Raw genomic sequence first — 16,654 nt, forward strand, 5'->3', positions numbered from 1 at the left:
ACGCCTTGTTTGGGTCTTAAAAAAATATTCTTTAAAAAATCCACGCCTTGTTTGGGTCTTAAAAAAATATTCTTTAAAAAATCCACGCCTTGTTTGGGTCTTAAAAAAATATTCTTTAAAAAATCGATCCACGCCTTGTTTGGGTCTTAAAAAAATATTCTTTAAAAAATCCACGCCTTGTTTGGGTCTTAAAAAAATATTCTTTAAAAAATCCACGCCTTGTTTGGGTCTTAAAAAAATATTCTTTAAAAAATCCACGCCTTGTTTGGGTCTTTAAAAAATCCAAAAAAATATTCTTTAAAAAATCCACGCCTTGTTTGGACCTCTGAAAAAATATTTTTTTTAAAATACACGCCTTGTGGGGACCTCTAAAAAATATATTTTTAAAAAATCCACGCCTTGTTAGAGTCCTTGAAAAAATATTCTTTAATAAATCCACGCCTTGTTTGGACCTTAAAAATATTCTTTAAAAAATCCACGCCTTGTTTGGACCTTAAAAATAAAAAATATTCTTTAAAAAATCCACGCCTTGTTTGGGTCTTAAAAAAATATTCTTTAAAAAATCCACGCCTTGTTTGGGTCTTAAAAAAATATTCTTTAAAAAATCCACGCCTTGTTTGGGTCTTAAAAAAATATTCTTTAAAAAATCCACGCCTTGTTTGGGTCTTAAAAAAATATTCTTTAAAAAATCCACGCCTTGTTTGGGTCTTAAAAAAATATTCTTTAAAAAATCCACGCCTTGTTTGGGTCTTAAAAAAATATTCTTTAAAAAATCCACGCCTTGTCTTAAAAAAATCCACGCCTTGTTTGGGTCTTAAAAAAATATTCTTTAAAAAATCCACGCCTTGTTTGGGTCTTAAAAAAATATTCTTTAAAAAATCCACGCCTTGTTTGGGTCTTAAAAAAATATTCTTTAAAAAATCCACGCCTTGTTTGGGTCTTAAAAAAATATTCTTTAAAAAATCCACGCCTTGTTTGGGTCTTAAAAAAATATTCTTTAAAAAATCCACGCCTTGTTTGGGTCTTAAAAAAATATTCTTTAAAAAATCCACGCCTTGTTTGGGTCTTAAAAAAATATTCTTTAAAAAATCCACGCCTTGTTTGGGTTCTTCCAAAAAAATATTCTTTAAAAATCCACGCCTTGTTTGGGTCTTTAAAAAATCCACGCCTTGTTTGAGCCTTGAAAAAATATTCTTTAAAAACTCCACGCCTTGTTTGGGTCTTGAAAAAATATTCTTTAAAAAATCCACGCCTTGTTTGGGTCTTAAAAAAATATTCTTTAAAAAATCCACGCCTTGTTTGGGTCTTAAAAAAATATTCTTTAAAAAATCCACGCCTTGTTTGGGTCTTAAAAAAATATTCTTTAAAAAATCCACGCCTTGTTTGGGTCTTAAAAAAATATTCTTTAAAAAATCCACGCCTTGTTTGGGTCTTAAAAAAATCCACGCCTTGTTTGGGTCTTAAAAAAATATTCTTTAAAAAATCCACGCCTTGTTTGGGTCTTAAAAAAATATTCTTTAAAAAATCCACGCCTTGTTTGGGTCTTAAAAAAATAATATTCTTCAATAAATCCACGCCTCAGTTGGCCCTTGAAAAATATTCTTTAATAAATCCACGCCTCAGTTGGCCCTTGAAAAATATTCTTTAATAAATCCACGCCTCAGTTGGCCCTTGAAAAATATTCTTTAATAAATCCACGCCTCAGTTGGCCCTTGAAAAATATTCTTTAATAAATCCACGCCTCAGTTGGCCCTTGAAAAATATTCTTTAATAAATCCACGCCTCAGTTTGGCCCTTGAATCCACGCCTTGTTTGGCCCTTGAAAAATATTCTTTAATAAATCCACGCCTCAGTTGGCCCTTGAAAAATATTCTTTAATAAATCCACGCCTCAGTTGGCCCTTGAAAAATATTCTTTAATAAATTTACCCTTGTTATAGTCCTTACATTGGATGTTTGAAATAGTTTCCCAAAACCAATTACGGCTTTGGTATGCTCTTAAAAATCCGACCAACATTTTGCATTCATTGATTCCAGTTTTACGCGAGCATGAATTTACCCTGTTATGCAGTTGCAAAAAAAGGAAACTAAAAATCACACAATAAACTTACCTTTTAAATGGTTGGAAAAACTGGGCCACCGAACATAACGACCTTCTTTCCAGAACTTCACCTTTTTTAATGGCCATGTTTTACATTGGAAATTTCATTAGGTTTTGAGGTTTCGTGTCTTTTTTTTCACAGTTATCGCTGTGCACAGTTTCACCGTTAGCTTATGAATTTATTTTCTAGGTTCAGGTTGTTAGGTGGTAACCGGTGGTTTGTTGTTTGTTTTATATAAAATTCTAACTAAGCTGAGAGGGGAATACAGGAGGCATCATGTCATTTGAATTTATATTTTTTGTTTATAGTTTTTTTTTTGTGGTAATAGTTGTGCTAACAAATGTTGACTTATCAGAAAGTGCGGAAAGGGTTATTTTATATAGAATATGATTTTGAAAAAATATGGTTTGCCTTACTATTCTTCTCATACCAAGGAAACTTCTTTCGAGGTTGTGGAGTAATATATTTTCGTATCTTTTTTTAGCCCCAATTCAATAACCCTTTAATACACCGATTTCTATCCATTCTGTATGTCATGTGTATACATTTCTAATTGCTGGGGCCACAGGGGCCATAGCATGTGCCATTCGTAGAAGAAAAAAAAAAAACAGGCGGAAACGTTACCTGAAATTTGTTTGCTTATCAAACAAATCTGTTCATTTACAGTTAACGGCTGGAACATGTAAATTACACACATGTATGAAGCCAATGAATAGTCTCGATAGAAAAGTGATTTAGGTGAGTGTAATATTTGTAGTCAATTCACGTCAATATAGAGGGCGAAGATTACATACAGGATACATTTATGGCGAAATTTTTAAAAATACTTTTTTTATTAAAAAAGTATTGGATTTATTAAAGATTAATTTCTCAAGGACCAAAAAAGAGAGGATTTATTAAAATATTAAGACCAAAAAGGCGTGGATTCATTAAACAATACTTTCTCAAGGACCAAAACAAGGCGTGGATTCATTAAACAATATTTTTTCAAGGACCAAAACAAGGCGTGGATTTATTAAAGAATATTTTCTCAGGGACCAAAAAGGCGTGGATTTATTAAAGAAGTCTTATTTCAAGGACCAAAACAGGCGTGGATTTATTAAAGAATATTTTCTCAAGGACCAAAAAGGCGTGGATTTATTAAAGAATATTTTCTCAAGGACCAAAAAGGCGTGGATTTATTAAAGAATATTTTCTCAAGGACCAAAAAGGCGTGGATTTATTAACGAATATTTTCTCAAGGACCAAAATGGCGTGGATTTATTAAAGAATATTTTCTCAAGGACCAAAACAAGGCATGGATTTATTAAAGAAGACTTTTTTCAAGGACCAAAACAAGGCATGGATTTATTAAAGAATATTTTCTAAAGGACCAAAACAGGCGTGGATTTATTAAAGAATATTTTCTAAAGGACCAAAACAGGCGTGGATTTATTAAAGAATATTTTCTAAAGGACCAAAACAGGCGTGGATTTATTAAAAAAGACTTTTTTCAAGGACCAAAACAAGGCATGGATTTATTAAAGAAGACTTTTTCATGGACCAAAAGAGGAAGGATTTACAAAAGAATCTTTTATAAAGAACCAAAAGAGGAAGGATTTACAAAAGAAGACTTTTTCATGGACCAAAAGAGGAAGGATTTACAAAAGAATCTTTTATAAAGAACCAAAAGAGGAAGGATTTACAAAAGAATCTTTTATAAAGGACCAAAAGAGGGAGGATTTATAAAAGAATATTTTCCCATAGATCAGTCTTTCCATATTTTCCATAAGAGAGGCTCTTTAAAAATAATTAAGACTTTTATACCTTGATCCTTTATCAAATATCAATTGTTTCTCTTTATTACGGCAGTCAAATGGTAAATAAATTTAATTATTTTCATTTTCTCCAAAATGCATTGCCAGTAAATTGATTTTTTCATTCAATCCGACTTTTTATCATTTTATCATCGAAATCCTTTGTCCACTTAACCCAAAATGATTGACATTCTCTTCACTACCGTTCACTTCAGTAATTGATAGACTTATTATGGTCGAGCCAATGATGATGCAACGTTTCGCAAAAAATAAATACATACATTATATAACTTTTGACAGACCACTTCATGCATTGACAAAGTAGTCCATAGTCGGATCAACTTCCACGAAAAACTGGAAAATGTGAAAATCATTAACTTTTGACTATTTTCAATGGTTGTAAATTGAGTCAGTGCAGCAAAAAAATAATTTTAATTGAGTAAAATAGTATGAAAGGAAAGGACCTTGCAAAAATAATCTGTACTAGAATAAAATAAGGCATTAAAGCATTGAGGTCCTTGAAAAAATATTTTTGAAAAAATCCACGCCTTGCATTGAGGTCCTTGAAAAAATATTTTTGAAAAAATCCACGCCTTGCATTGAGGTCCTTGAAAAAATATTTTTGAATAAATCCACGCCTTGCATTGAGGTCCTTGAAAAAATATTTTTGAATAAATCCACGCCTTTTAAAAGTCCTTAAAAATATTTTTGAATAAATCCACGCCTTTTAAAAGTCCTTAAAAATATTTTTGAATAAATCCACGCCTTGCATTGAGGTCCTTAAAAAAAATATTTTTGAATAAATCCCTCCTTGCGTTAAGGTCCTTGAAAAAATATTTTTGAATAAATCCCTCCTTGCGTTAAGGTCCTTGAAAAAATATTTTTGAATAAATCCCTCATTGCGTTGAGGTCCTTGAAAAAATATTTTTGAATAAATCCACGTCTTGCATTGAGGTCATTGAAAAAATATTTTTGAATAAATACCTCCTTGCATTGAGGTTCTTGAAAAAATATTTTTGAATAAATCCACGCCTTGCATTGAGGTCCTTGAAAAAATATTTTTGAATAAATCCACGCCTTAGTTGATCCTTGAAAACTATTTTTGAATAAATCCACGCCTTAGTTGATCCTTGAAAACTATTTTTGAATAAATCCACGCCTTAGTTGATCCTTGAAAACTATTTTTGAATAAATCCACGCCTTGCATTGAGGTCCTTGAAAAAATATTTTTGAATAAATCCACGCCTTGCATTGAGATCCTTGAAAATTCCATGAAAGAATGTGAAATGTGAAAATCATCAACTTTTGACTTTTTTAATGGTTCTGAATTGAGTCAATGAGATGAAAGGACCAAAAGTATGAGAGGAAAGGGCCTTGCAAAAATAATCTGTAACCGCTGATGCATTAAGGTCCTTAAAAAAATATTTTTGTATAAATCCACGCCTTGCATTGAAGTCCTTTTTCAATAAATCCACGTCTTGCATTGAGGTCATTGAAAAAATATTTTTGAATAAATACCTCCTTGCATTGAGGTCCTTGAAAAAATATTTTTGAGTAATTCCACGCCTTGCATTGAGGTCCTTGAAAAAATATTTTTGAAAAATTCCACGCCTTGCATTGAGGTCCTTAAAAAAATATTTTTGAATAAATCCACGTCTTGCATTGAGGTCCTTGAAAAAATATTTTTGAATAAATCCACACCTTGCATTGAGGTCCTTGAAAAAATATTTTTTTTTGAGAAATATTTTTGAATAAATCCAGGCCTTGCATTGAGGTCCTTGAAAAAATATTTTTGAATAAATCCACGCCTTGCATTGAGGTCCTTGAAGAAATATTTTTGAGTAAATCCAGGCCTTGCATTGAGGTCCTTGAAAAAATACTTTTGAATAAATCCACGCCTTGGATTGATATTGAACAAATATTTATGAATAAATCTAAATCTTAAAAAAAAATTAGTAAATCCAGCACTTGAAAAAAATTATTTAATCCACTCCCTGCATTGGGTTTATTGAAAAAATGTCTGTAATGGCTCTGGAAAAATTATTTGTAGAGTAAATTCTCGCCATTAATGGTCCACGATTCTCAGAAGTCATTTTATATAAAAATCTTTAAATTCTTTATTTTTGCAGATGACGATTATGGCCAAAAGACTGTCTCTGTTTTGGTGGATGGCATTGAAACAGATTTGGAAATTATTGATCATCCAGCATGTGAAATGTCGGTAAGTGCGTGTGTGTGTGTAATCAACCTATTTTTAATTACCCTTACGACCCCCATTACATTATCAAAATTCATTCAAAAATTCATTTCATTAGTCTTGCTATCACCGATCACCTTCAATATGCTTAATGTAGTACACTTCCAACCTCTCATTGTAATGCCACTATATGTCTAGGTCAAGTTTTTCTACTTTGCAAATTTCCATTGTCAATAGATATTAACAAGAAGAAAAAAGTAAAACGGCAGATAAAAACACAGGTAATTTGTGACAAGTAACACAGCTGTGTAGACAACAACAAGAAAACTGATGACAGAGAAATTTACCTTCGATTTGGCAAGTGAATTGTGCGGACTTGAAACATCACGCCATTGCCAAGTGCTGATGGCATAGTTTTTTTCCATTTGCATTGACAGCTTTCTGTTACCTTGCTGACGATTATGATTATTAAACATAACAACTATTGAACAATGGCATGTATTCACATTGCCATTGTTTGTGGGCAGCAAACATGAGAAACTCAAAGTGGACAGTGGTTTAGGTGAATGTAATGTAATGGGCAAAGTTTGGATGAAATCGGTTATTCCCTTCCCTTAAAAGATATTTGTCACGCTCTAAGAACTTGGGATAGAAAATTACGCTAAAACCCTCAAACTATCAAAATTAGGCGGGACTTTGACATGGGTGCTATGCAGTGTTGCCAAATTTTTGTTCATAAAAAAATGCTAGATATTGTTTAAAAGTGCTAAAAAAATTCATATTTGTATTGTACATTGCCAGAGACACATTTCAGCAAAATAAGTTTTCTCGAATGTCTTCCCTTTTGTCATTTCTTTTGAGTTTATTGCCGATATGAATTCTGCCGACATTCGCGTCATTTTCTTATATGAGTACAAAATTGGTAATAGTGCTGCAAAAGCTGCACGAAACATAAACCAAGCGTTTGGGGAGAATACGGTTAACGATCGGAAAGTGCAACGTTGGTTCGAAAAATTTCGGGCTGGCGATTTTTCAAAACGTCTGAGAAGAATGATGAACTGAAGGCTCTAGTGGAAGCGGATCCAGCCGTATCCACGAGGGAACTTGTTATCAGGATGAAAGTACTGCCAGTAAATTGATGAGATGCACGATAAATTAAAAATTGTACGCCCATCGCTTGTGAATCGGCATGGCCCGCTACTGCTATTAACAACTCTTGAAAGCTGTAATTTTCGTTTAACATGGCAACTCTGTCAAAAAATCATTGATACTGTGATGTAGTGTATGTTCTAAACTACTAACATCCATTCGAAATATTTCTGTATCATTACGCATTCCAAAGTCAAGAAAAAGCTAAAATGCCGATGTTTTTTTTTAAATTTGTCTGTACTGGCAAACATTTGTCGCCAGCGCCATCTATTGAATGGGTAGCTTCAAACACCGATTATTCAAAATGTAGAATTCATGTGTTGTTCCTTTAACTTCTGACCTACTGTAGATATTGAAATGAAAGGGAAAGGTATAATTGTATACATTTTGCAAACTAAGAAAAAAATATTTTTTTTTTTAATTTTTTACTATGACATGTGGTTTTCTTTAATTTTAATATGTTTGATATAAGAATTGTTGCTGGCCATAGTAAAGTAGATTATTTAATCTTTCATATGGCACCAATTTAGTTGAAATGCGATTATCTGTTCCATAGTTATACGCTTAGACTTAAAAACAGATTTGCATGATTTGATCATGCCCCTCAATAGATGGCGCTGGCGATGGGGTTTATACAAAATGCATACCTCATTCATTTTTGCTATAACTTTTTTCGCATTGCTGGTATTCAAATGAAGGTAAAAGGTATTAGCGTTTACTTTCTTGTGAAATAAATAAAAATTACATTGTACGGGAGGTATCAAAAGGAGTCTCATCTTCGTACTTGTAGTGTTGGCGGGTTATTTGGGATACAATTTGTATTGTGTTTTATAAAATAGTCAGACTGAATCCCTGACTATTTTGTAAAAATATTTATTAGTGGGGAAAGTATGGCATTGTCCACCAATGGGTAAGTTAGGGAAGACTATAGTTTCGAATCCCGCCACTGATCTTCATAAGTTCCCTTAGTTTATTTTGTTTGATATAGGAAATATTACGATGTACAGACGGACATTGCTAAATCGACTCCTGAAACGGATTTGGTCCAGAGAAACATTAGGTATAAAATTAAAAGTGTATATACCCATATTAGCCATAAGGCAGAGAGTATAACCAGTTTTAGTTATATCCCCCAATAGATAACTTTCGGCCTCTTGCATATATCCCAATTGGTGAAGGGTAGGACTTTGGCATTTTCCTTACATGTACTAATATAGTTTTATGAAGCTATATAATAATTCTCATCTTTAGATCTAATGTTTAAAGAAAGTGTTGTATAAACACTTACTTTAAATTTCCTTGTCATTATTCTTAGTGATATAGAATTTGTAATATTCATACGGACATTAGACAATAATACAATCGTTGTTGTTAATTACATTACAAATATGCCATCTGGGCAATATGTCCATGTACATAACATCATAATATTCCAAAATTACTAATAATATTCTAAAAATACTGTGTCATGTTAACGACAAACTTATTTCGAGATATTAATAGCAAAACAAGTACTAGAACAACCTACAGACACATTGGCACACACTCTCACACATCGACACACACACACACATTGGACGCACTTTAGAAAAAACATTATTGTCAGCATGTTATCATCATTATTGTCAACACAAATACCATTATAGTCATGGACAATGACATTGACATTTTTGTTTAATCACATTGTTGTGGATGTAGTTGTTTTTATTAGTAGTAGAGAATATTAATATTGTGTTATGGTCAAATGTGGTACAAGGCAAATAATGAAGGACATACTGATGAATATGCATAAGGACACCATAATTTCCATATAATATATAAAATTGGCATGTAAACAATTTGAGGTCCTCAGGAGTTTTGGACTTAGATGTCAAAATTATCAACAAATCGAAGTTTTTTGAAAATTAAAAAAAATAAACTTTAAAAATGTATATATTGGGGGCCCATTGTAATTGTCCGGACTCCTTCCCTGCTCCTTCAGGATATTGTCTTATAATTATCTTTTTTCTTGTTTTTGTTTACTTCAAGACAAATGAATGCTAATCACATTTCCATTTAAATAGTTTTTAATAAGAAAATGTTCACATTTTCACAGCATCATCTTCGTCAACAGAGTCCACATCGACGCTGTCATCGTCGTCCTGTCCATCCAGCATCCATCTCTTTATTTGCTTATTTGTCTGTGTGCGTGTTGTTGCTAACAAAATTGTTGTCTTTAAATAATTGAATTCCTGTTTTGTGTTTATCATGTTTTCTTCATTATTTCCCCTCTCTATTCTCATCATTTCCTTTCCTTACAGACCGAGGCCTTCTGTTCCACCTACAACATTGACTTGTTTGTCGTGGTCTATTCTGTGGTGGACCGCAATTCATTTAAACAAGCCGAGAGGATATTACAATATCTGAAGGAGAATGAAATGCTATTAACACGAGGTGCCATACTGGTGGGCAATAAGACTGATTTGGAACGGCATCGAGAGGTGAATCGACAAAGTATGTAATGATTTTAATTTTTTTTATACTTTAAGTCTTTAAGTACCTATATACAGAGTCCTCAACTGCCAGCCGGTTGAAAAGTATAAATATTTGAAATCGATAATGGGGGTCCCCTTAATAATTTAATGGGTCTTGTAGAGACCTATTCAAGGACCAAAACAAGGCGTGGATTTATTAAAGAAGACCATTTGCAAGGACCAAAACAAGGCGTGGATTTATTAAAGAAGACCATTTTCAAGGACCAAAACAAGGCGTGGATTTATTAAAGAAGACCTTTTTCAAGGACCAAAACAAGGCGTGGATTTATTAAAGAAGACCTTTTTCAAGGACCAAAACAAGGCGTGGATTTATTAAAGATGAATTTTTTCAAGGACCAAAACAATCCGTGGATTTATTAAAGATGCTTTTTTTCAAGGCGTGGATTTATTAAAGATGATTTTTTTCAAGGACCAAAACAAGGCGTGGATTTATTAAAGATGATTTTTTTCAAGGACTAAAAAAGGCGTGGATTTTTTAAAGAAGACTTTTTCAAGGACCAAAACAAGGCGTGGAATTTTTAAAGAAGACTTTTTCAAGGACCAAAAATGGCGTGGATTTTTTAAAGAAGACTTTTTCAAGGACCAAAAAAGGCGTGGATTTTTTAAAGAAGACTTTTTCAAGGACCAAAAGAGGCGTGGATTTTTTAAAGAAGACTTTTTCAAGAACCAAAACAAGGAGTGGATTTATTAAAGAAGATTTTTTTCAAGAACCAAAACAAGGAGTGGATTTATTAAAGAAGATTTTTTTCAAGGACCAAAACATGGCGTGGATTTATTAAAGAAGACTTTTTTCAAGAACCAAAACAAGGAGTGGATTTATTAAAGAAGATTTTTTTCAAGGACCAAAACATGGCGTGGATTTGTTCAGGGCGTGGATTTATTAAAGAAGACTTTTTTCAAGGACCAAAACAAGGCGTGGATTTGTTCAGGGCGTGGATTTATTAAAGAAGACTTTTTTCAAGTACCAAACCAAGGATATTTGTTCAAGACTATTTAAAATTTTTAATTTCCTTATGATGGCTCTGTATATTTGGGAAGTACATGGGGTGGTATGAGTATGGTCAGCACTTATACCACACCATGTACAGCCAATGTTAACATTTTTTACTTTTACGTTCCACCACGACTAACCTCTTTTTTATTTTTAGCCAATTCCCTACTTTATATTTCATCTCTACTTGTTTTCTTTCCAGTGGGTCGCAAAGTAGCCAAAGAGATAGCCTGTAAATTCATTGAAACCTCCTCCGGTTTGGATCACAATGTCGATGAGCTACTGGTGGGCATTGTCGCTCAAGTTAAATTAAATCCTCAACGTTTACGAAATCTTAGTGAAAAAGATCGACAGCGACTAAATCTCCAAAATGCAATACAAAAACATCGACGCCTCTATGCACCACCACGACGGATGGTACGTCAGATGTCAATGTGTCAGGCAGAGGATGAAGACGACGATACGGGTCACGATGAAAATCAATCGAATAATATTATGGGCGATGAAGGCATTGGGACGGGAAGTGAACGTACGGCCAGTACAAGTCTCTCCTCGGCGAGTACAACAAAAACTGGCCCTGTACGAAAACCGAATAAACGAACATTGAATTTAGAAAGCATTTTGAAAATGGGTGAAAGTGAATTGGAGGATGAAGAAGAAGCTCAACGTATGGCCTGCTCCGGCAACTATGGTTATGGTCAAGCAGCGAAGCCCATTAGTAAATTTGAACTATTAACCGGGGGTGGCGGAGGGGGAGGTATTGGCAACAAGGCAACGGCCAATGTTCGCACACCATTTGGCAGTGTCAATTCGTCGCCCAAGTCGCGTAAATCCTATGACAGCAGTTCGGGTATTGGCAGCTCAAAGGGCATGATGAGCCATGACACTGCCCAACACTATGGAGAAACTCAGGCTGAAGATTCATTGCTCAACGACTGTAATCGTAAAACGGTTTCAAAACTCACCAGCCGCACCAAGGTCTTCTTGTCGTCGGTGTTACGTTTCAAGAAGGCCATTAACGTGGCCAAGCGACGAAATTCCTCCAGTTGTAGTGATTTGTTTGTTATTTAAGAGGAAGCAAAATAAGTGGATGGTGAGGAGATGGGAATGCATGTATAATAAACGGAGAAATTGAGAATTGATTTTAGATCAAATCCTGTATATAGTAATAGTTTATTTAATAATTGTTCGCCAGTAATCTATAATTTAAGGTGAATCATCAAAAATTTGTTGGCCTGGACAATAACAAAGACTTGATTAGCTCCCAAAAAAAAATGAATAGAAATTAAAATTTATGGTTTCATACAAAAGGCCCAATTTTCTCCGTAAAATATAAGCCAAAAATAATCGTCTTAATATAAAATCAAATCAATTAGAAATCTAAGGAAAACCTTAGAACTTGTATATTTTATTGTTAAATTTTATTTAGATCATAACCAATTAAGGCAGCACCCTCCATTCTATTTTAACAGACCATAAAGCCTAGAAATATCGAATTCGAGTGGTACATATTTATTATAAATATTATAATTTATATCTTATATTTACATCTTAAACATGGCATATTATTGCCCTTCTTGAAATTTTCGATAGAATTCCGCATTTAAACCATTTCCAAATCCGTTTGAATTGTTCATTTAAATATTTCAATTGTTTTCAATATCCTTTGTTTTATGCTTCCAATCAAAATCCCAACGTCCTTGATATTACATTTTCAGTACAATAATTACATATTTACAAATCACAAATAACACAATGAGTATTTGCCTTTTTTATTAAAATACCTTGAATAAAAATTAATCAAAATCGGAACAGCATTCCGATAAACACAAACAACAATTACAACAAAAGGACATTCCACAGAACATGAAAGTTCACAAGTTGTGATAACACTGTGCAACAAAAAATTTTTTATGAAAAAAGTAAAAGTGGCAGTTGTTGTTGTAGCAACTGTCTACATATTTGTTGTATTTTCCATTATTGCGGTTCTGACTCCTCTGTTTCCAGGTTCAGGAAGGTTGCAATATGTATTGACTGCGTCCAAAGAAATTCCGGAGGCAGATGAGTGGATTTAGCAGGGAAATTAAAGATATGGTGCGTATCGTGAGGTCCAAGTTCACACACAGGGCATGTGTTTGGTACCGCGCTCTCAATTCGGGACCAATACGAATTGAGGCGGCCATCCTGATTTTAATTGAGCTAAAACCACTCTCGTTTGTCTAGGCAGCTGTCGTACTTCTGCTGCTATAGATGGTGGGTGGACTCCAAGTACTGCATTCACATGGTATTAGTCCATTGCCTGGGTCACTGCTTGCGTGTGAATGCTGGTAATTCCTGCTCCATAAGCCTGTGGTTCTCTTTTGTACCGTTGGACATCTCTCTCTAGATAATCGAGGCGATACGGGGCTTACATGCAAGAGTTGGGAAATTCTATCCATAAGACAATGTCATGGATGATTCCTGCGATAACACCCAAGCAGGTACTGCATCGACAACATCTTGTGGCGACGATGTACTGGTAAGACCATAGTCCACTGGCGTCATAGGTTAGGGGATGTGCAGTCACTTATGTGGCTACAACTCTCTGTGAGCGTTAGGTCCGCGAGAAGAAAAGAGATAAGGACAGATCTATAGGGGAGAGACGATTGGGGAAATAAAGAAAGATGAGAAGCTTACAGAAAGATATAAAAAATGTAATATTGGAATAAGGTCGATGGCTATAGAAATCAGAAAGAAGATGCATTGCGTGTGAAGGTTGCACTTTCCTAACCACTTTAGGTTTCTAATTATGCTGTAGATTTGAGCAGAATCGGTTGTTGAAAAGAAGCTTAAACTCGGTAGAAAATGAGCACCACTAGTTTGTGGACAGTGACCATTTACTAGTAAAAACCCTGATATTGCAGTGGCCAGTAATGATTCCTGTCATTACTCTTATTTCAGCTTTGCTCAGGTTCAACAGTGAGTGCGTTCTTTTGGTTCTTTTGAATCGGTCAAATGGATCTTAACACGTTGCACCTAGGTTCGTTGTACCAAATTCATAGGCTCTTTCGTCGAAGAATGCTCAAAATTGCGATAAAGATGACATATGGGTGATTTGATTGAGTCATCAGTTACTAGATCTGTGGATTGAGATCCTCGTCTAGCTAATTCGTCCGCTCTTTCATTACCCAAGATGTCACAATGTCCTGGTACCCAACACAGCCGATAGCTGTAAGTTCTTCCAAAGCTTCTCTACACTTGAGGACGGCCTCATATTTGATATAGCAAGATTTGATGGCTTTAAGAGCTGCTTGACTATCCGCAAAGATAGCCACCGGTTCAACGACCTCTGCATCCAGACTTTTTATCAATTCCGCTGCCTTCCAAATCGCGAAGATTTCAGCTTGGAAAATACTACAGTTACAATCCAGCTTGTAGGTTAACTCAAGGCCCAGCATTTCACAGTAGACGCCCGCCCCTGATTTCTATTGCATCTACTAGGCGTCATAAGGTGGCACCCAGTTGCAGTTCTTAGAGCGGCATTCTAACAGGTTTAAATGTTCTTCCTCTGCGTATCGCTACATTCGCGAAACACAATGGTGCCGCATAGCTTACCACCGACCGACATATTTCTTTGTAGTAGGTCCACAAGCTCTCTTTTTGCAGAGATACATAGGTATCGAATATCAAAATAAATAACTGTCGCAAAGCTGTTTTTATTAAAAAGTCGTTAATTACAATGTACATTCTTATACAAATAATTAAAAATATAATGTTTTTTAGAAGATTGATAGAAAAAATTAAAAAAACTATCAAAAGTACCTTCGGGGTAAATTCGGCATTTTGAAGTGGGCACATTCGGCCATATACAAATAGTGCAATATTATTTCCTTACAATTTTTTTTGTTTGTTTTTAAAAATAATCTTTTAATATGGTTCGAAATTACATATCTAAGGCCATACGAAAATGGATAGAAAAAAGCTATTTCTGCTGGTGTATGTGGCCTTGAGACCTCAACTTCCGCCGCTAGAAAATATAGACTTAAAAGTCAAACATTGAGTCGCGTATTAAAACAAAATAGAGCCTTTAGAGGATCTTAATTCCAACCAGACTGATAGCAAGGTAATTACCAGGTTATGATCTTGGAAAGGTATTGCGATCAACCACCAGTCAGACAACACTCACGGACAGGTGAACGGATATTTGTCTGAAATTGATTTGGTCCAAATAAACGTGAGTTCTAAAACCAATACTTCGATGGGGCACATTATTGACATAGCCTCACTAATTTTTTCTTATATAACATAAGTTGTATTCCCAATATGGAATAAAACTTTAAAATTCCCTCGAACCATTTGTGCAAAATTTATAAAAATCGGTTAAGTAGCCGTTGGGTTAATGCATTTGAACTCAACGATGTACCGAAATATACTTACTGCTAGGTGCTGGGCGCCCCTCTGGTACTTTCGAAGTGGTTAGTTGAAAATCCTAATTTCCATATATTCCACGTTATGTCCAAACATAGACCAATTTTGAAACAATTTCGGTATGGAGGTATTTTAACCTCTGAGAACATGAGAAGCTAAATGTTCAGCCACTGAGGTTGGCACTTTCAAAAAACCTTAATAAGAAACACGTAGACCCATGTGTCAAGTCATCAGCCTACATTGTAAAATTTCTGCACGGGGGTTTTTCATCTCTGGAAAATATTTAGGAATAAAATGAGGCAGATCCATTGTTATATAATTATATTTACTTTATTAAAAAAATATACTGGCCGAAAGGAATTTTATACTCTGGTAAACCGAAATGTGAATTGACAGATGCCTCGGTTCGATAATACGGCTATAACCTTAAATATACCTAAAAGAGGGCAGCTATGTAAAAACATGGCCAAATATTGAAAATAATCTTCCAGGTTTTTGAACTCAGGACGAGGAGCATCAAGATGATTACAAAAGGGGAGAGGATGGATATTCTTCCATTCGGTGGAAACATTTAGATGTGACTCTCAAAATACCAAAAAGGACACGTTACCATTACATGGAAGCTAGATAAAAAAACATGGACCTCTGTAGTGCTATGAGAAGCTTTTTTATAATTTGAAAAACCGAAATACCCAATTCCAATCACTTTGGTTAGGACACTACGGTGAGGACCTTTAAAATATCGAAAATCATTCGGGAAACTTATTTATATAGGAACTAGTCGTCAGAACATATACTTCTATACTAACTAACAAAAATATCTGCCAAGAGGTGGTATTTTATCCTTTGAAATTTTAAATATCAAATTTCAACCACTTTGATTGGAAAATGCGAATGCGAACAGCATTTTGCCAATTTAAATGATGTCCCCCACTTGATAAAATTGCACCACAACATGTTTTCCTTATTTCCATAATTTTTCCGACAATCGTTATTGTTTTTCTCAAAATTAATGAATTTTCCAATGACAACAAACCATTCAGCAACAATCTAATATCAAAATTTTTCAAATACACAAATTTCCAGGCATTCAAAGCTAATTTAACGTTTTGGCAAATGATCATGATTTTCATAGTTCTCCGTGGTGAAAATACTTCTTTATCGATACACATACAAACTACACAATCTCCCCTAACCAAAGGTAAAAGTGTTATGTCGATATGTACATTCGTTACTGAGTTATAGCCATTTCAAATTGACCTTGTGTCAAAATGTAGCGGCTACACGATTCTGTTGACCTGGTACCACAAATTGGAAAAATGAAGAAATCGCACATGGGCAAAAACATAAAATACTGACTGCAATGTTACCAGATCGTCGCTACCATAGTGTTTTTATGTTAGTTTATAAATTCGGAGCACACTTTTAGGCGTTACATTAAAATCAAGAGCAATATAACATTCACATGGGTATCATTTT

The 16,654-nt window shown here is 34.3% G+C and overlaps 1 protein-coding gene across 1 annotated transcript; it reads left to right on the top strand.

Annotated features, from left to right (window-relative positions):
* Positions 1-6,026: 6,026 nt before the first annotated feature.
* Positions 6,027-11,849, top strand: LOC133330184 (uncharacterized; the record flags this gene model as incomplete). Its single annotated transcript, XM_061538648.1, has 3 exons — positions 6,027-6,118; positions 9,544-9,736; positions 10,971-11,849. Coding segments are annotated over 3 exons (1,154 nt in total), but the record flags the coding sequence as incomplete, so codon positions are not given.
* Positions 11,850-16,654: the final 4,805 nt, after the last annotated feature.

This window comes from Musca vetustissima, unplaced genomic scaffold (assembly GCF_032173495.1).
Source record: "Musca vetustissima isolate MV318-11 ecotype Yass unplaced genomic scaffold, APGP_CSIRO_Mvet_v1 utg436577, whole genome shotgun sequence".
NCBI classification, from domain to species: domain Eukaryota; kingdom Metazoa; phylum Arthropoda; class Insecta; order Diptera; family Muscidae; genus Musca; species Musca vetustissima.